The sequence below is a fragment of the Mesitornis unicolor genome, unplaced genomic scaffold, assembly GCF_000695765.1.
Source record: "Mesitornis unicolor isolate BGI_N332 unplaced genomic scaffold, ASM69576v1 scaffold9332, whole genome shotgun sequence".
Classification (NCBI taxonomy): Eukaryota; Metazoa; Chordata; class Aves; order Mesitornithiformes; family Mesitornithidae; genus Mesitornis; species Mesitornis unicolor.
In genome coordinates this window covers 32,979-54,090 of record NW_010171295.1, presented here as the reverse complement: position 1 = coordinate 54,090, position 21,112 = coordinate 32,979, and the positions used below count along the sequence as shown (strand labels likewise).

The 21,112-nt window shown below is 42.8% G+C and overlaps 1 protein-coding gene across 1 annotated transcript in view; it reads right to left on the bottom strand.

Annotated features, from left to right (window-relative positions):
- The window catches only part of CEP112 (centrosomal protein 112kDa), a gene marked incomplete at its 5' end in the record, with an annotated part of 126,781 nt that overhangs the window by 73,931 nt on the left and 31,738 nt on the right, over positions 1-21,112 (bottom strand). The window contains one exon of the mRNA XM_010179993.1: positions 10,973-11,155. Within this exon, the coding sequence (XP_010178295.1) occupies positions 10,973-11,155 (183 nt within the window). The remainder of the gene's footprint in view (positions 1-10,972; positions 11,156-21,112) is intronic.

The following is a 21,112-nucleotide window of genomic DNA, read 5'->3' as shown; positions in this document are numbered from 1 at the left end:
AATCCCTTTCCTTGCTATTTCTCTTTTTCTAAATTCATTTTACAGATGCCAATACAGCAGAAAGCACAGACTACAAAAGAATTCAAGCTGTCAGAGACAACTTGAGAGGAATTGTATCACCCGTATGAGAGATGGAGTTCACTCTTCCAGGGATTTTCAGATCTGTTTCAAGTAAAAACACTGTGTCAGGGGTTTTTTTGTCTTTCTTTTTCCCTCTCTACTACATCAGTGTTGTTTTTCTGAACCCTGAAGAACAACTTTAAAACCTGAAAATGGAATATTCACAATCAGGTCAATATTTTAGGGATTAAACCCCAAGTTTTAATATTTCAGGAGGACTTTCATATATAGATGAACCCAAACTACTATGAGATATGTAATTGCAGCTTGAAATAGATTGTTTTCTCCATTAAACAGAAATCTACGGCATCCTTGACATCGGTTCCTGTCATTTTGTCATGATAAACACCCAGGTATTAAGTACCTTCCACATCATGCACCCAGGCATGATTCCAATTAGTGCTGAATAGAAGACAAAATGTCAGCCTAATAAGCTTCAATTTGCAGAGACTTTGAACATTTGATGATATCACCACTTTGCCAATCATTCCTTGTACTTGGGCTTCCTTTTTTTTTTTCCACATCCCCTTCCCTGTCAAAAGAAAGGCTTTCAAACCCACAGAAATGGAAGACATGAGCAACGTCAGTCATTGGTCTGACTGAGCTAAAAGATCCAAAACTGACTCCCCGGTACATCAACAGAGAGCTATGATGTGCGCAATATTCCCTCAAAGCTAATTTGCTGCCAACATGTAGAGTAATTGGGGGAAAAAAGTCTACTTTAAAGTCATACTGGGAAAAAGATTTTTTTTGCATGAAATCAACACTAAAAGACCTTATATCACTGTCAGAGCCCGTGCCACTCTTTCAGATTGAAAAAGCAGCGTTGGTTCAAGGAAGATGGCAATCATTTCTTCAAAGGTGACTGGACCAAACAACAGCTCTGCTGTCTGACTTCGTACTGAAAATACCGTGTTTTAAAATAATGTGTTTTCTTTCTAATTTGTTTCTTTAAAAAAAAGGGTAGGTTTTCAAGAAGATGCGAGACAACTTGCAAAAAGGGCACAGACAGCTCTGTACGCGTGAACATACATACCTAGCACATGTCCAAAGTCTGTAACTGAGGACACAGAGCTTTCTCTGTCTGGAATTTCCCCAAATGCAGAAGCTAAAATCCCTGCTCTTATCACAAAATGACAGTGGAGAAGACAAGGAGGTCATGGATCAGGATGGAAACGTGGAGCAATATGAAAGATTATGTGGGCCCTCCAAGGTCCTGTCAAGACCAAACACAGATTCCCTGTTCAGATAAGGACAGACAGGCAATGGTCTTGTCTGAGTCCAACACGATTCCTTGCGTTGCGCCGAGCTGCCCCATCTCTTTGGTTTGCACATCCCGTGGAGACCATCGCTGACAAGTATTTTGTTTCTCACTGCTCAGAACTGGGAGGAGGCAAAACCCCACCTACACCACACGTGGTGTGCCAAGAGTCAGTACTTCGGTAGAGAAGGACATGGAGCAGCTTGAAGGGCTGGATCAGAAATTGCCCCCTGGAGCTGAAATGAGGGGGAGGAGCTGGGGGCTCCCACTGAGCATGGCAGCAGCCTGAGGAGCGGTGCTGAAAGGGTGCAGAGCGCTCGGCTCCCCTCCAGCTGATGGGCTGGCAAATGCCCAGCATCTGAAGCAGAAAAGGACACTTCCAAGGGTTGCTACAGGCACCGGGGCTGGACCAGTGGGCAAACAGCTCAGATGTTGAACAGTGAAGAACTCAGCCCGGTGTCCGTGCCAGTAACATCATCTCCACAGATAACCCACGGGGTTTGGGTTGTTTTTTTCCTCTCACAGCTCCCGCCTATGAAATAGAGGAAAACCAGGAAATCTTCCATTTTTCTTCCCGACTGAAGCAATACATGGAGGAGTAAGCAGAGCAGTGGTAAGGCGCCCAGGACAGCGCAGATGCCATAAGCATCTCAGCTGCAATTTGTTACTGGTTTTCCACTTGAAGGTCTCTCTATAATACTTTAATGTGGGAGCGTGCGGAGCTTTATGGATGGTTTCATATTTCTCAACTGACATATCTTCAGCCAAAGTATGTCAGCTACAGGAGAGGGCAAGGCTTTTCACTGCCTTTGTGATTTCTTCTTCCCCCATCATAAACCACATAAAAGAAAAATACAAATAATCGGCTCTCCAAAATTGCCATTTATTACCTCATCATGAAACCGTCTACTGGACCCTGCAGTAGTATTGAGTAATATCATTACTTAAACCATAAAGAGGCTATATTTATTACTCAAAATTGGGAAAATTAGCATCCATATGGATCCCATTGTTTTAAGACCGGTAATGCTGCCAAAACAAGTGGTGTTAACATTCCAAACTACAGATTGTCATAATTTCTCATCTAGTGTTTCATTCTTTCATTTGGTATTTATAATACCTTTGAATTGAGGAACTGAATGGATCATAAAATCTCTCCTATCAGATAAATCATTTAGCAGCTAGACTACTGTTCAAAACTTGATTTACGGGGGGAGTAAGTGAATGGAATTAACATCTGCTGACCTAAGGAAGAGAGACTAAATTGATTTTGGATCACTTTTCCCTATGACAAGAGTAAAAGCACACTCTAAAAATTTCACTACTTAATTTGCAATACATAGCACCTTTAGTAGGTAAGTCACAGACAAGATATCCTAATGTCCACCCATGGAAAAATTATGGAGTAAAACTCCATGAAATTCATTTCCAGGCATATGAGGAATAAAGGGTCACTGGGAACAGCCAACCTGGATACACCAAGGGTAAATCATGCTTGACCAAACTACAGTGAACTGACTGACTCTGTGGAAAGGGGAGAATGGTCAATGCCTTTTATCTTGACTTTAGCAAGGCTTCTGATACAGAGTTTTATAGCATCCATGCAGTAAAACTGAAGACATTGACCGTGTGTACCACAGCGTGAGTGGAGAACTCACGGGACCCCTGGGGCTCTTGAGCTTGGAGCAGAGGAGACTGAGGGGTGCCCTCATTCATGGGATCAGTTTGGAAAGGGCGAGAGTCAGGAGGAAGGAGCCAGGCTCTGCTCTGGGATGGCCAATGCCAGGACAAGGGGCAATGGTCCCAAGCTGGAGCACAGGAGGTTCAAGCTGAAGATGAGGACAAACTTCGTCAGTGTGAGGGTGGCAGAGCATGGCCCAGGCTGCCCAGAGAGGTTGTGGAGTCTCCTTGTGTGCAGACACCCAAAGCCCTGGCCGTGTTCCTGTGTGACTGCTCTGGTGATCCTGCTCTGGCAGGGGTTGCACTGGGGGAGCTTTCCAGGTCCCTTCCAGCTCCTCATATTCTGGGATTCTGCGATTCTGTGAGGTATTGTACAGAACACAGAGGCAGACTCCTCTTGAAGGTGGCAGTGAAAGGATGAGAAGCTACAGATCCAAACTGAAGCAGCAGACATTCCAACTGGATATAAGGGGAAGGGAATTTCACAATGGATTAGTGAAGCACTGGAGCAGTTTGCTCAGTGAGGTTGTGACATCTCCATCACTGCAGATTTCCAAGACTCGGTTGGACTCGGCCTCAAGCAACACGACATCATTGGGAAGTCAGACCTGCTCTGAGCAGGAGGTTGGATGCGGTGACCTCCAAAGGTCCTTCCAACCCAAACTGCTCTGTGATGCTGTGAAAAAACTCCAGTGAGAATCCTGATCTTGCATCAGGAGATGTCCCTTCAGCCACACCGTGGAGCCTTTCAAGTAGACACTGCTGCTGCTTTCCAAATTGCTGTACTTCTTCTATGAATTAGGAGAAGTCCACTTCCTTCTGTTCAACAGCTCTCTCAAGCAAATGATAACACTAAAAAGCAATTTTCAAAAGAACTAAAAAACATTATTAAAGGAAGTTGCAAGCACCCCCTTCTCTGTACAGCAGACATTTACTGAACAAGTTTAGTTGTAATATTTGGAACAATCTAGTATCACAGAAACTACATTCAAAAGAGACTTACAGAAGAGACTCTTCCACTTGGAAGAAATACCAAGAAGTAACTTTAGAGTCTGGCTTTGCCATACACTGAACTTCAAATGGAAAGCACGTGCTCCTTTTATTTCGAAGTCAAGAGCTTATTTTGTAAGCTGACCACTTCTGTGCAGTAACACAGCATTTTTGCTTCTCTGCTTAGAAATTATGCTACACCATCTCAAATGCTGCAGCTCCTATCATCTGTTTCATCTGGATCATTTATTACTTCAGTATTCCTTTATATAACTTTAATTGTAAAAATAGTTTCACACCGTGTATAGCTTATTGTCTACTAGTGTTAATCATTCACTGTAACCATCACACACAAACCTGACCCTGCAAAGCCACACCTAGTGTGTGTGTGTGTGTGTTAAAAACTGGCAGAAAGATCCTTTACCCCGCTGACAAGCAACACTGATCTCATTATAATTTTTTTTTTGGAGAAATTATCCTGTCTTTATTAACTTCCATGCAGGAAATAACAACTTTTTCCTAAACAGGGAGTAATGGCATAAAATAAAATTACTGCCGTATGATATACAGCCTACCTCTGCACAGGTGGAATTACCTACTTCACCTATTCAGCTGCCAATATCTACAATTAAAACAAAAAATTAATATAAAATATTGGCTACAGTGTAACAACTACCATATATATACATATATATATATACACACACACACTATTTCATATTCTGTATACAGAAAGTCCATTCTGCTGCAAAGATCTCCATCTCACAATCAGAGTTCATATTATGTGATGAGGCAGTTTCTATGGCAACTGCTGTCTCTTTTACATACGCTGTAGACAGCACAAAATGTCAGTTCTCTCCTAAGCTAACTTAACAGTGTTAATCAGCAAATGATAATTTATGCACCGCTGTGTATGGCTTCCGAAAATGCCTTTAGTAAGTGTTTCAAATGCCAAACAGCCTGAAGTATGAAAGGGCAGAGGAGCCCGTAAGATCACACCTCCTGCACCCAATTCCTCACCACCTCATTTCAGCCGTATCATAAAGAGTGAAAGTCAAGGAGAAACGTGGAAGACATCATGGATGATCACCAGTACAGCACGAGCACACGTTGGCGGTTCCACTAAATGGGGAAGTGGCGGATGTTCAGAGCCTGCTCAATGGCCTTTGGAAAGGCAGCTCGGAGAAGCAGCAGCAGAGGCAGAGTGCTCGACACAAAACACCCAATGTGGGAAGGAGAAGGTGCACAGGGGCTCACACCCTCATCCTGATGGAGGGATTCTTGAGCCTGAACTGTGCGTGCTCCTGTTTTAGAGCAAAGACGCATTTTCTCCTCTAATCTTGAAGATTTTTGTCTCCGCTGCAGCCCAAATTCTTCCCACAACTCCCCTGCATTTACTCAAGTTCAGCTTCATTACCAGAGCCCAGTACGAGACAGTATTTGAGTTATTTCCCCAGAGAACTGGAGCATTTGGCCATTTCCTTGACCTCTCAACTTCACAGCTACACTATTAGCTTAGAGCCCAGTGTGAACATCTCTACAGGACCCATCATCAGATCCTTGATTTTAGCAGATATTCCCCATCAACGGGATCCACCCCAACCCTAAGTCAGCAGACTGTGAATAAAAACCATGGAAAACCACACAACAAATATTTGGTACTTTAAATATTTCACGTCAATGGTGATGTTCATTGTCCTGGGTCGATTGGTGATAAATTAAACATGCTGCAATAGAGCCAGCAGCTTTTGTTTAGGAAAGGCTAAAAGGGAATGGCTGTCTGTCTACAGAAGTCTGACTGTCAGCCCAAGAGCTACTCTCCACATAAAATAAAACAAACAAATATTTAGATTGCAACTCCATCATTTAGATTGCCTGCAGGAAAAAAAGGTTATGTAGCCAACAACGCATTTCTTCTCATGCCAAAGACGTCTTCTATTCAGAAAAGAAAAAGAAGTCAAAGAAAAAATGAGTCACGGAATTTATTTACTCAAAACTGCACACAGCAGTGACTTCAGTAGCACCACCAGCATCTGAATGCTTCCCAGGCTACGTCTGCCTGCACCCTCCAGACACGACCAAGCAAACTGCTCCACGGATACTGGAGAATATCTCAGTGGAAACTGGAGTCTGAGGTACCAGAACAGTGACATGAGGCAGAAGAGGTGATCAGTGATTTAGCTGTACGGTACCAATAGGCTCTTTCAGATCAAAGTTTAAGAAAGTCTCCTGTTGTGAATCAAATTCTCCCAAATCCCTTCTGTATTAGTCTTGAAAAGTTACTGCTACAGCAATATTTACACACAGACAGAAACTGTGCGTGTTGGGGCACTCACTTATCATTAAACACGTATATTTTTATTAATGTTTCCTGCATTTTCTCTTGTCAATAGTCGATAAAGCTCTCCATCAGACTAACATTCAGCACACTACCACTTCTGACTGACTTCATATACGAAGGCAAGATAAATCTCCTCTGTTCCCTCCACTTCGTTCATACAGTGATTATCTATACAGGACCATAAACATACACCAAGGATTGGCTGGAACAAAAGTAACGATCATTGCTGGAATGAAAACCATGATCATCACTGGGATTTTTTAATTAAACTCAACAGGAATTAAGTCAGACAAAACCAGGTACAGAGCAACAGCCGCAGAGAGATCACTGTTTGCGAGGGCAGATTTTCAAAGAGGAGAAGAGGAAAAAGCAAGAGAGGAAAAAGGAAACATACTTCAGCCACAGGAAAATACCTTATTAACTCTTCTTACCGCCTCCAGCTTGCTCTTCTCTAATAACAACTCCTATTCTCAATGCGTGTGCTCGCACGACTTCAGAACAGCTCCAGGTTTTCCCTTCCCGACCCGTAACGGTTTATCGAGCCCCTACGACACCCCCAAAAGCAGTGATCTTCTCTCAAAGCAGCCTCATTTTTGAGAGCGAAACCAGCCTATGTTAAAATTAAACACCGTGACATCAGTGCCAAATCCTGGCCAAACGCGCCTCAGCGCTGACCCAATTACAACTGGATGAAAAGGGTGAACTTCCAATTATCTGATAACAGAATCGGGAAGGAGAATTCGGTTTCCTCACGGAAACAGTTTTGCTGTCCCTTTACCGCAAAGCGCTGTATTTGAAGTTACAGGGGGACTTTTTTTCCTTCTTCTTCTTGCCCGTAGGTCAAAGAACGAGCACGAAAATGATTTGGCTTTGTAGAGCAGCTGGAACAGGGAAACCTTTGAGCGGGGTGAGGGCACGTGTGGATGCTGGGGAGAGAACGACGTTGGCAGGATGAAGGGAAAAATCTAAGGGCACGGCTGGCACCGCAGCCACCCAACCGTGCTATGCCATTTCCCAGAAACAAACCCGAGGTATTCTTCTCCATCTTCAGAAATCTTGCTTCAGAACATCGCCGGTTCGGTAGCAAGGCTGATTTTATTAAAACAAAATGAGATTCAAGGAGTTCCCTGTTCTGCAAACTGATGTATAACCTAAAATTATTTAGGGAGGAGGGGAAGAAATGACCAACCAAACTGTAGCTTAAAAATGCCCTAAAAAAATCCAGATAATATAAGAAAAATCTTAATTGAATAGAAGTAGTGATTCAAAACTACCTTTTAAAAAAACACCCTGTATTATTAGCTGCTGTTTAAAGAATCACAATATTATGGCAGTTCACAGGAAACGTATAGGATTTAAAAGCCTACAAGAACACAGCATGGTATAAAAGCCTTTGTACTGCTTTGACTTTTATTGACCTACATGTCAATTTACTCCTCCCCAAGCATTACAACCCTAGGTGAAAAAATCAAAGCAAGCCTCCTAGAAATGGATAAACCCAAGAGCTAAAGTGGAATGCAACCGTCATCCAGAAATTCAGCAGCAGCACAAAGGGTGATCCACTAAAATCAAGTTCATTTCCTGTAAATGTATTAAACCTCTGTTTCAAAGAAGCGCTAACATTGCTTTGTGTTTATTTAAAATCTGGCAATGCACCGTAATCTTAATTTCTACACTTTTGCTCCGATTAAAGCATTAATAAATGTATTCATATTTGAATAAAACCTATCCGTTCTGTACATTATCTTTCACAGTAGCTGAAGACCTGAGTGACAGTAGAGACCTTGGGCGTGCAATAAAAAGCATAAATTAATCTTCCCAGTAACAGTATAATAAATTGTTCTGCAGTGCTCAGTCATAGCCGTCTTTAGTAAGAAATATGTACTTTAAACATTCGCTACTCTTTCATATGGAAAAGGATTTAAGAAAGAATAACAGCGAATACCTTTAAATAACGGCGCTTTCACATCATTCACCAAACATTGAACAGATAGGTCCTTCAAACCAAGCCGCTCGTATGTGATTAATGTTAATTCTTATTTAAATTTTTGGAAATACCCAGCAAATCGACGTTTCAATTAGCGAAGCAAAATGGCCTCCTCTCCTGTTTCATCGCACCTTCGCTGGCATACAAAGCCGTCCTAAAAATCACTGCTGTCAAACGTGGTTCACATCTAACAGGTTTGCAAAAAGCGATCTCTATATCAATTCATTCAGTCCCTGGGATATCTTTAAGAGACCACCACATTGTTCATAAAGGACATTGGCCATCAGGCACATTAGATGTCCAAAACACGTATTTTAGTAAACACATGCAAAGATTTTAAAAGAAAATTATTAAAAATAAGTGCCATAATTCCACAAGAAACACCAGTATTGTCTGTGGAGCTCACTGCAAAGACAAAAGTGAATTTCTAATACAAAGAGCAGAGGCAAGAACGAAGCCAAAATGGAAAAAATACGTCCTTGAAAGCAGAGAGATTCTTACGGGAATTTAAATAAACAGCAGCTCTTCTAGTCAAAGGCAATCGCATTTTGTTCCCTGATTTACATGTCATTCTCATGGCAGCAATGTTCAAGTGACTGTACAGGGATATTCAAACCACAAAGAAAAAGCCCTGTAAAAAGGCCAAAGTTTTTTGCTATTCAAACTGTTCAGATTTTCCTAAGAGCTGCCATAATTTCCAGCTTTTTAACATCGCGCCTGCAGGAGCATTATATATTTATATATATTTATATATGTGTATAGGTAGATATATGTAACTGTAATGCTATACATATATATCCCACTGCAAATAGAAAGCACAACCAAACTTTGGGCTCCAATCTTTGCCAGAAACAACCCACGAGAGAACGAAAAGAGAGACATACTTACAAGGCACCTCCCAGAGTTAATTTGGTTAAAACAGCCCCTTCACCTTTGTACTCGGTGTTGTACAGAGCAACAGGACAACTGCAATGAACGCTGGCATGTCCAGGATAATTCTGTGGGACTGTAAACCTGTTTTTTCAGCCGAGTGCTACAGCTCTGCCTTTGTACGCAAACACCACACGAATGCAGGTGAGAGGACGAGGCAACTTTGCAGAGGCTCTCGTAAAGAGCCATGTAGTGAAGATGCAGCTATCTTGGGCCAAATTAAAAAATGCTAAGGTAAAAACCAGTCCCTTTAACAATTTAAGTCTTTGTTCACTCCTACAATAAAGCGGAGGATAAAGGGCAAGGTTTCCTTTTTCAGGAGCCACCTGAATATCCTCTTCCCAAGCGCTCTCACAAAAGTACCTCTCGTTTTTCTTGGAAAACCATAATGGTGGAAATGGAGAAATCAGCCCTGGCTCTGCAATAAATCCCTCATCCTCCCCCAGCAAGCCGTTAGTTTTCCAGTAGATTTACTTAAGCCAGATTTCGATAGAGCCCGAGTTGTCCAAAAAACCAAAAACAATGAAAAATTCAATGTTGGGTTTCACTTAGCTACACTCCAGTTGCCAGTAACAGACACCGCCTACCAGTCTACAGGAAAGTAAAGTGAAAACGCCTCAATGTCAGGGTCTTACATCTCCTAGGGAAGGCGGCGGTGCGCGGAAAACGTGTGTCGCTAAAGATGCCTTACCAAAATGTCCAGTTTTGGTATAAAATAATCCATGCATGATAAGTAATTCTAATGCTGATTAGTAAAGATTATTTTCTGAATAGTCTTTAAACTACAAAATCACCTTAGTTTGTTTTCTTTGGTTTTTTTTTTTTAATATTGCCATCGCAGGCCTTTTTAGTATAGGAAAATACACCATGTCATCCTTACAAAATATATTGAAATGAACGCAATCAGATGTTTTTTTGAAGTGAAAACTCATAAAGATCATTTTCCATGCTGACAGTGCGCATTTCATCCAGAAGTTTGAAGAGTCAAATGCTACCCCAGCTGGGGGTTATTCTGCCAAATGGCTTCCAACAGTGACCACAGAGATGGAGGATGGGAGGGGTGCGTGCGTGCGGAGGAAAATAAACGTGATGGTAAGCGAGCCCAAACCCACATCGTCTCAGCAAACAGCCGACACACGTAGCCAAACACACAATGCAAATCTAGAATGCAAAACTGAAACAAAAAGACAAGGGCAAAAGGAAATAAAGCCATTTGCGAGTTACCTGCAGAGATTTGAAACAAGAAAAAGCATACGAACGAAGCAGATATCATTCATATGGATTTGCCCAGGAAGGAGAAAAGGAGGGGTGAGTGTGAGGGCTGGGGGGGGGAGAACAGATACCTTTTTTTTCTTAAACAAATCCATCATGAAAGAAAATGAGACAAGATTATAAATAGGCCGAGTTATAGCGCACCATGGGATTTTTAATCTGGCTACCTGTGGTTTTTGCAGTTAAAGCCCTATTCAGCAGTGGGAAGGGAGGGGGAAAGCGGGAAAAAAAAAAAAGAAAAAGAAAAAGAAAAAGAAAAAAGAAGACCAAAATCACGTTTATGTGGCAGTTTCGCAAATGCTCACACAGCGTGCACCACCACCAAACGGGAAACCCTAATTATTAGCATTTTCTAATAAGCGGCCGCCTTTCAAACGTTATTGATCGTTACCTGTCCGTCTCGTTTCCTGCATTCTTGAGTTTTGCTCTCGTGCTCTGCCATGGCAGCGCGAAGCTGCTTCTCCAGTTTCTCGATTTCCCGTTGATGGTCTCGGACCAGGCAGTCCTTCTCTGCGTTGTGCTGCTGGAATAGGTGCGTCTTCTCCTGTTCATGCTCCAGCTTCAGCTCCACTATCTGATTGGACAGTGAGGAGTACAGTTCATCAATAGAACATCCTTGTCGTCATGACAACTCGTCTACAGCTTAATTTTCCCCTTAATTTCCTCAAGTTGGCAATTTTCTTTTTACGTCACTATTACCTCACCTTGTAAAAAGCCACCCTTAGCGTGACAGAATTCCTCCAGACAATCCCAACAATGGAGACAACCGAGCAAATCCAGCGCATCCTTAACCAATTTGGTGGTACAAATGTCGGAGCGTACGGGGAGGGAGGGGGGAGAGGGAGAAAAATAAATAAATTAAAAAAAATTTTTGCCTTGGTCGCATTCGGTGTCCGGTCCCCCCGTACGGACCCTGCCGCCGCGCATCGGCAGGGCTGAGGATCCTAAATGGTTAATAGGCAGCCTGCTCTCCCCTTCACTTAAGTATACACACGCAACCCCCCCAGCCCAAAAAGAAAGAAAGAAAATGATAAAAACCACAAAGCTCCATTATCCCGTTGTCAGCTACGCTATCCCAACATAAACAGATGTATGTGTTCCAGAAGGGCACCTGCTGTGCCGCAAGCTTGCGCCATGATTCCATAAGAAGCCCTCTATTCTCAGGATCCTTTCCCAGTCCGCACCACACTGGATGCTGTGACCTTGGCCAGTCAAGAAAGAAAGAAAATGATAAAAACCACAAAGCTCCATTATCCCGTTGTCAGCTACGCTATCCCAACATAAACAGATGTATGTGTTCCAGAAGGGCACCTGCTGTGCCGCAAGCTTGCGCCATGATTCCATAAGAAGCCCTCTATTCTCAGGATCCTTTCCCAGTCCGCACCACACTGGATGCTGTGACCTTGGCCAGTCTTAGCCTCTTCCCCGCTAGCCTGAATGGCAGCCCGAGACCAAGGGCCTGGTTGCCGCAGCTTTGATACTAATCCTCCCCGCCTGCGCACAATGGCACCCTACCTGGCCTGCACACTGGAGCAGCCAGGCTGCCTTTGAAGCAGGTGATGAATAGGGACGGCAGGAAGCCGCTTCCCCACTGAACTCCGGGCCACACAGCTGCTAAGAACAGTCACTTGGATTTTTCTTCAGTTTTGGTGGATTTCGGAGAAGGAGGAGGGGGGAAAAAAGAAGAAGAAAAAAAATGCTCTTATCGTGAATATGGTGGGTTATTTTCAGCGTGAGAAAAAAAAGAAGAGAACGGGAGGAGCCGGCTGTGTGTGCGCCGAGAGCGCCCCGGCACCTTATCTTAAAGCTGTAGCATTCAATTCCGGGATAATATTAGCGGTTTGCGTGGCTTTTGGGCTTAAAATTTGAAGCGAAGCAAAAAAACCCCGCGTTTTCTCCAACTACGGATCGGCGTATTCCAGGTTTAAAAGCAAAATGTGTCATCCGTGCCATGGCCGGGAGCATCCTTCCAATAAACGGAGCGAGTAGAACAGATGCAATATTCTACGGTTTAATGTATCTACATTATTTAATAATACTAAAGAGCTCATTAACAGACGCCTGGAGTCCCTGAAGGAGTTAACCCCCCAGGAGGCCTACATTATCTCTACTAGGCCTGCGATGCTTACACGAAGTTCTTTAAGTCAAGATTTTGCCCAAGGTTTGTGTACAAAACCGGTTTCTTTTCAGATCCTATCAGCGTCCTTAGTGCGCCTAAATGAAAGAATTCTTCCTCCCTAAAATAACTGCAAAGGTTTCGCCTGAACGATGGGAAAAAATGCTCAGTGTTTCTTGATAAATCAGACCTGAAACGGTGCCAACAAGAGAGGTCTTTTTACTCAAATATTTCCTTCTCTTCATTCTGATATTGAGCTGATTGTGCCACTTAAGGTCTGGGGTAAGAGAGGTTGTTGTGGGGAACTCCAGTTATTTAGGTTTTCGCTTTTTTAGCTGAAGATGAGGAATGGCAGCGGGCTGGGAACGTGAGCGGGAAGGGGGCAAGGGATGGATCCTGCTTCTTCAACCAGCTCCACACTAATGTCACCAGTTCACCCAACCAAAGTAATTACAGTTCTATTTAGTGATCTCTTCACCTACAGCACTCATATTATAGAAACATTATTTCTGAATTTAAGAGGTGGAAATAGCCAAAAGGGAGGGGTCCCCCATGCAGGCAGGCAGGGTGTCCCCCCAGCCTATGTGGGAACAGAAAGGATGGCAGTGTGACGGTGGGTGTTTTATAAAAGGTAAATTTGTTGAACAAAAAGAACATCACCACTTAAAGCAAAGTGTTCCCCATGATGGTTTTGTTCTGCTTTTGAGGTTTTTGGCAGGGAGCAGAGGTGGAGAGACAGGAGAGAAAGGATGAGGATGAGAGAGCACTGGCCCAGGCTGCCCAGAGAGGTTGTGGAGTCTCCTTCTCTGCAGACATTCAAAACCCTCCTGGACGCCTTCCTGTGTAACCTCATCTGGGTGTTCCTGCTCCAGCAGGGGGATTGGACTGGATGAGCTTTGGAGGTCCCTTCCAATCCCTAACGTTCTGTGATTCTGTGAGAGCATTTTCTTCCCCCAAGTGCAAAGACCTGGAAAACCCATCTTCTCTAATGAATATTCACAAGGAGCCCACATTTGTGACCAATAAATTTGCGTTCCTGTACAAGTGATGCGCAGTGACTGAGTTGGACTGCACTGGTGAACACCCCCTGAACCTCCCGTTCTCCTCAACTGCTGCCCAAGCTCAGTTTCTCTTCCACGCCTCCCTCTCTCATTCCTGTATTGTTCTTGTGGTTTTTTAAAGGAAAAAAAAATATTAATGTATACCAACAAAAGGTGGAAAAACCCCATGCTGTTTTCCAGCAGCTAAGCCACGCTGGTTTTCAGCTGCTTTATCACAGGAAGCTGCATGAAAACTGTATTAATTCTTCATAAATCAGTACGGATTCTGTCTCCTCTTTGAGGCAGAGAGTGCCTTTATGAATGCTATAACAAAACCACCGCCTCTAAAAATCGTATCATGTTGAGATCTTTCTGCATCTACCCCAAGATGCTTACCGCATCACCAGACCACATTAAAATGTCTACTCAAATCCAGCACCTAAGCGCCTTGAAGCCAGGTTTAGGAGCTATACATTTCAGACAGACAAGCAACACCATATCCACAATGGGAATTAGGGGCGACGCTGAAAAGATACATTCATTAAATAATAGTGTGCGCCCTATTACCATAATCAGATCACATTCATTGTGGTTTAGATGTTTCCTCATTTTGCCCTCCCAAAGATGAAAATCTCTTCTTCTCTTCTCTGTACATGTGTTCCTATCTCCTGGACTATAAACCAAGCAGGGCTGCCTGACCCCAGAGCTGTTCTTACCGTGACACACTCTTATTACCAAGTAACATGAGTATTTTAAAATTACCACCTCCTCTTACATGAATTCTTCATTTCTTATTTCTCTCTGCACCAGCATGACAGAGCCATATCCAAGGCTAACGGCCAACAGCCGATTTACTAAGCCATCGCCAGAATTACACCCTCGATTTTTAAATCTCTGCTTTTACCTGAAATGTAACAATATTCCCTTTCTTTTGCAGAGAAAAGAACTGAAATAAGATGACAAAATTCTTAACAAAAAGCATATTTTGTTATTCATCAGCACAAACTCACACACACACAGATCTGGCCACGTAGAACATGCCCACCCTATGCTGAACGATGGCTTCAACACAGGTAGACTTCACTACCCCTAAAAGTGGAGGTGCTTTACAATAACCTGCTAAAACGAGAGACAATCTCATCAAAACCCACAGGAAACCGCCTGCTGATTGCAGGAGAGATTTTCAGAAGCCAAATACTTGTAATACCATCATGTTGATACCTTTTTCAAGTCCCTAATACAGACAAGACCTTCTACCACCCAGTTTTTGCTTTTACATCACGCACTAAGTTTAGGCTTTTCAATTTTAGAACAATTTCAACTTGTTCTCAAGAACAAGTATGCCTTTGAAATTCTTTTTATAGTCCCCAAAGGAGGGAAAGGAAATTGGTTAGCTCACTGCCTCTTTGAAAAATGGAGCTGCTACAATAAATATTTGACTCCAAAGTATGAAAATCCATGTAAATTTATGTCTGCAATTCCAGAAATATTGTAAGTAACACCTATGTAAAATATAGTTTTGCATGGCAGGATGACTTTATTAGTGCTATTTTGGCACGACTGAATTTCTGAGGGCTGGAGAAGCCACCAGTGAGTTACAAGCGGCATGGCAAAGACCTGAACTAAGCTCATTCGTACAGCATGGATATAGTACATCTGTTTTTCAGCAATTCTATCATATGAGCATTCAGGAGTGTTTGTAAATCAGGTGTCTTCATTATCATTGCTCTGCTCCAAACCAGTCCAAACCTCTGCCCAGCGCAGCATACAGCACATCATCTATCCCCAAATTACAACTCTGGTGAAATCCAGCGTTTTCTGTCTCCTAAGCCTATAAATAAACGTGCATGTTTCATGAGGATATGGGGATTACCCAAGGCTGCAAATACACTGCTTCTAAAAGTAATCTGATATAACAGGCGGGAGGATCGAGTATTAATCACGCTGGGCTCCGGCTTAGCATAACTTTGGGCAGAAAAGAGGAATCTGCGCTGCAAGGCGAGGGAGCACACCACAACTACTTTGCAGCAGATGAATTCAATGGATTTTAAAAACACACAATTTATTTTTTTTGAGATTTTGCTATAATTTGGAAGACAAAGTAGTCCCACGATCAAAGGGCTGTAATGAGTCAAGGGCAAACGGGACAGTGAAAAATACAGCCGTGCAGTATCACATATTACCACTGAGGTAGCAAACACATGCAGGGTAAGGTACACGCATAGCAAATGCATTTTCCTTTCTATTTCACTGCAGGCTGCAATAATTTAAATGGCATGACTGTGCTTCGTGTCATACTTCACCTTATAATCAACCCTAATAACTGTACTGCAACTGCAAACTAAGCACTGCAAGAAATTGTCTCTAAGAGATGAGCTGGTCTTCAGCCAAGCTGCAGTTCGATTTATCCTCCCCGCTACAACAATATACCTGAATGGTCTCACTACGTGTATAACATTTATACCTGATCTGTACATTTTTACTTACAAAGGCCTTCAGAATTTTAAAATTTTTAAAGTACGGGATGCACAAACCTCACCCCAAGCCTCCCATCTTCCCAATACTAGTGAATTTGTTGCTAAATCACCAAGATCCTGGTGATGGAGTTGCATCCCTGTGATTAACCCACCCTTAGCACTGTGACGAACATCAGGAGGTCCCAATCCCTTCCCCACCTGCTCCAGCAAAGCCAATGTGCTCTGCAAACAGGGATATTTCTTTCAAACTCATACACCTTGAGTGGCTGCGAACGCCTGTTCGTAGCAGGCTGCGGTACAGGATTTACTCTGCCTCGTCTTTGTTGAGGGATTCAGAGTTTATCCAAGGATTTTCTTTGAACACCAAGAACCGACTTCAGAGGCAGCGCTCGCAGCCCGAGTCGCTATTTACTGCGGGCACCAATTTACGCTCCTGGAATATTCTCCCTCTCCATCCTCCCCCCGTATCGATTCTGTTGACTACACAGGGAGCTCAGGCTTTTAAATCCGCATCACACACAAGTCCGATGCCTGGAGGAGACACTGTAAATACCCCTCTGTCTGGTTAACAGTTCTGTAAACAGCGACGGTACGGCCAGGAGATTTCCACCCACTCTTCACTTGGAGGTTCAATTCGTATCCTTTTCCCACTTGTGAGTTTTAGCTGTGAAGTGAAAAGTTGATATTGATGACTGAAGAAACTGTTCCTCAGATATTCGGCACAAATGGCATTCATCCGCGCGTTAGGATGGTTCAAAGGAAGCATTTGTGCATCCTAGATTAATTTATTAAATGAAATTTATGCAGCTTGTTGCTGACGACATGAAAAATTTAGAGCCTCTGCTAACGTGCTCATTTGGCCTCCATGCAAGAACAAACTGTATTTCAATTATCTTAGACTATAGACAAAGAGGAGAGGAACAAAGCTTTTTACAAAGACTGTGTCCTTACAACTAAGCCAGCATACTAAAAATGGCTCATGACTCTCTGAATATAACTGGACAAAGTACAGCGAAGAAACGCCTGGAACATCAGTCTGTCTGAGCAATACTCTATTTCAAGCACGTCTTTGCAAATGTTTTCTTCACTCAAGTGGGTAACAGAGCGGTCAAAAAGACGTCAGAAGAAACAGAAAAGGAAGAATGAGGCCAGAAGAAAAGCTAGGATGGAAGTGCAGTGGCAGGAACTCATAACTGAGAAAAGGTACCGGGACAAAGCAAGATGAACGTGAAGCTTTTCATCCCTGCTCATGTGTCCAGCTGAATGTCTCCAAAGGCTTCAGCAAGAAACTGGAGTCAGAGTTTAAGGTGCACAAATGGTGACGGTGTTTTGTGACAGGACTGATGATGTCTGTAGCAGTTCTGAAGACAAGACCACCAGCTGGAAGATCAATAGAGCTAAGAGTGATATGCCAAATAAACACAACAGAACTATAAACCCATCATAGAATCACAGACTGTGTTGGGTTGGAAGGGACCTTCAAAGCTGATCCAGTCCAACCCTGCAGTGAGCAGGGACATTGGTACCAGATCAGGTTGCTCAGACCCCATCAAGCCTGGCCTTGAACATCTCCAGGGATGGGGCCTGCACCACCTCTGGGCAACCTGTGCCAGTGATCTGCCACCCTCACAGTGAAGAACAGTTTCCTAATATCCAACCTAAATCTGCCCTTTTCTAGTTTAAAACCAACACCCTCGTCCTATTGCTACCTGACCTTGCAAACATGCCCAGTGTAGAAGCATTTAATCCTCCCCGTTTCCTACCTGAGAAAGGCTGAGTGACCACGGTGAAAGCAGGAGGTAACAGGGAACGCTGGCTCCTGAAAAGCCAACTCGTGCTCCATGGAGCCCTCAGCCCACAGCCCTCCTCTGACTGACCCCATTGCCAGGACTCGCCTCTCCAGTGCTCCTGATCCACGGACTAAACGACATTCCTCAGCCTAAACAGCTCCAGACTCCACTGCATGGGTTTTTCACAGCCACTCACAAATTCTTTTCACAGACACAACTGATTTTCCCTCAGGAGCTTCCTTTCCAAGTCCCATCCCCAAGTCCCAGCAGTTTCTTGGTTCAATGCTTGATCACCACCTTTTATTCTATTCCTTACCTATGCTGCATGTTCCCCTCTCTCTCGAGGCCACCGCCTTTATATCACTCTTCTATAGACAAACTGTTCAGACACAACTGTCCCCAGATTCCCCGAGAGGAACTGGAAATTCTCAGTGAGAACCTTCAGAGCATTGAGCTGCTGAACTCTTGAATATCTGAATTAAACAATGCTTATTACTTAAATACACTCGAGCAGCGAGTCAAGCGAAAAATAGGTAGCACACACAGGTTTCAAGGGATTATTGCTGTAATTCTAAGCAAAAGCAAAACAACGCCATCTCAGCCTTGATCATCCAAACGGTGGTGAAATCTCTTGGCACAAAGTCAAGCAGCTAAAAATTAGCAGGGGAGATGCCCAACCATGAAATATTAAACCAAACAACACTTCTGAATATTTTTAAGTGACTGAGTGTGAGATATAGCTCAGAACTTTAATATTAAATGGTGCTGCTAGGATTGAATGAGATGCTTGTTTTTAAATATATAGACTTGTGTATAAAAATAATGGTTATGAGTACAAAATTCATGTTCTACCTGAGATAAGCTCACTTGTTTCTTTAAATTAACCTCATTAGAAAATAATAAAAGAGATACAGAAAAGATCTAAAGAATATTCTTCCTCTCCTCCTAAGAATAGTTCCCTCTCCTGCAGTAAATAAGCCAAAAAAGAACAATTTCCAAACTCTACCTTGGGTACTTGTCCTTGCTGAAGGATTACAGCCATGCTTTTCTCCTTTTTAACCAGCTGATTCTGCACTTCTTTACCTCTCTTTCTTTAATATTAAAGGCATATTTAAGCCCAACCACCCCTCTGTCCTGCTCCCAACTTAAAGTGTAGACTCTCTGATCTTTACCATGATTTCAAAGTGATTTTGTTAAATACCCAGTAAAGTATGTCTAAGAGAGTCCTGTTTCTTTCCTATTTGGCTAAATAGGGCAACACGATGACTCAAATTATTCCTTCACAGGTTTTACAGAAGTCAGAGCCCAACAATAAATGTGGCAAGAAAGGATTTCCTGAGATACGGGGAAGATTCCTCAGCCATCACGTAACAGCTTTCCACTTTGCTATGGAAGCGTGAATAATTATCACTTTTAGATGGAATAAACACCGTTAAGGAAAACACAAACCAAAACAAAAGGCCTATTTATACATCCAGGTTGTAACCTCATCTCAGAAAGTCTGTCCATAACTCAGCAAGTAACACCATCCTGCTATGATAATAATTCATCAGCATTTTCATAGTATGTTTTCCCTGCTAGGAAAATGAAATTTCATACTTTGGCTCTCTTACTAATCCTGCATCTCAGTTTTCTCCACACACACTCAGTCATAGCACTCCAGCAACTCCTTGTACCAAAAAATGGGTGTAACAGTGATCACAGAGAACTATTACTGTATTTTTTTTTTTAATAAAAGGACAAGCTAATGTCATTTAAACATTAAGATCTCCCAAAGTTCACTGAAATTTTTTCGTTCATGACAATTTATGAAAATCTGCTTAAAATGAAGGTGAGGACACACTTGACCCTGCTGTGAAACATCCCCGTGTGAAGCCCTGTCCCACCACGAGCGCTCTGCCATGGTACCACAGCTCGCCCCGTGCTCTTAGAAAGTGCCCAACTGACGTGGATAGGGGAAAAAAGCAAATCAATTCACTCTCCTGTCAAATTTGCCAGCCTAAACCCGGTTACTGCAAAGTTTGGACGCACGCTCCTTCAAACATTTGGACTTGCAGACAATGATTTCAGCAGAAACACGGCCCAGGTATTTCGAGCTGAACTGAAGGTGCCATTAGAAAGTAGGGGAGGGGAAAAAAAGGGAGGGGGGGTGCAAAAAAGCCAAACAACCTTTTTTCCTGTGCTGACGGTGCCATAAAGCCCGACTATAGATACTGCAACCATTTCAAAGGCAGGAAAGGCTGAGGCCTTCGCTGTGGTGTCCACTGGCTTTGAAGTGCCGCAAGCAGCTGCTCCCAGCAGATAGGAACTGTGGTGCTGCTGGAGTTATTTTTTTCTTCAAAATAGACTTTCAAATCTAACAGCTGCGAGTAGAACAAAGTTGAGCGAAAGTATATTTAAAGAAAGAAAAAAAGAAGCCACCGGTTTCTCTCTCAGAGTGTTCTCAGTGGATACTTCAAAAGAAAGGGGCGCTGAATCAGATGAAGCTGGAACCAAACGCTGAAAGATTCAAAATTTCTTCTTTGCTTTATTAACGGATCTGAATGCATCTGAAAGGCTAGCAAAATATTAACTGCTACGATTTTGCATGGTTTTTTCCTAATTATTTTTCAAAGAAAATAAAAATATCTCTCTCTCTAAAATATCAGGTTATTTATTGATAAAAATATCAGATAAGTATCTATATATATCAGTATATCTAATGTGTAGACAGAGCAACCTTTCAGCCCCACAACCAACAGCCCATGTTCACATCAGTGATCTCTTTGAAACCAAAACTCGAGGAGAGTCCTGTGAAACACAGGCAACCATTCATATACAGCAGAGGCAAAACCACAGCTCCCAAGTTCCTGCACTTCCAAGCTGTTTCTCAGGTTGGAGAACTGGATAACACCTCGGTTCATTTGGTTCTTCGTTACCAACCTGATTAAACTTACGGGCAACTGAATTGTCCAGGATGCAACCACTTGCCATGCCAGCCTACTCAAAATACATCCAAAGGTCAATTTTCTTTCCCCTTCAGTATAAATTCCATTTGATGATTAGATTCAGACAAAAAGGAATTACCACATTTCTCAGATAGTCAAAGTTTCCAGTTTTTGGTTGGGC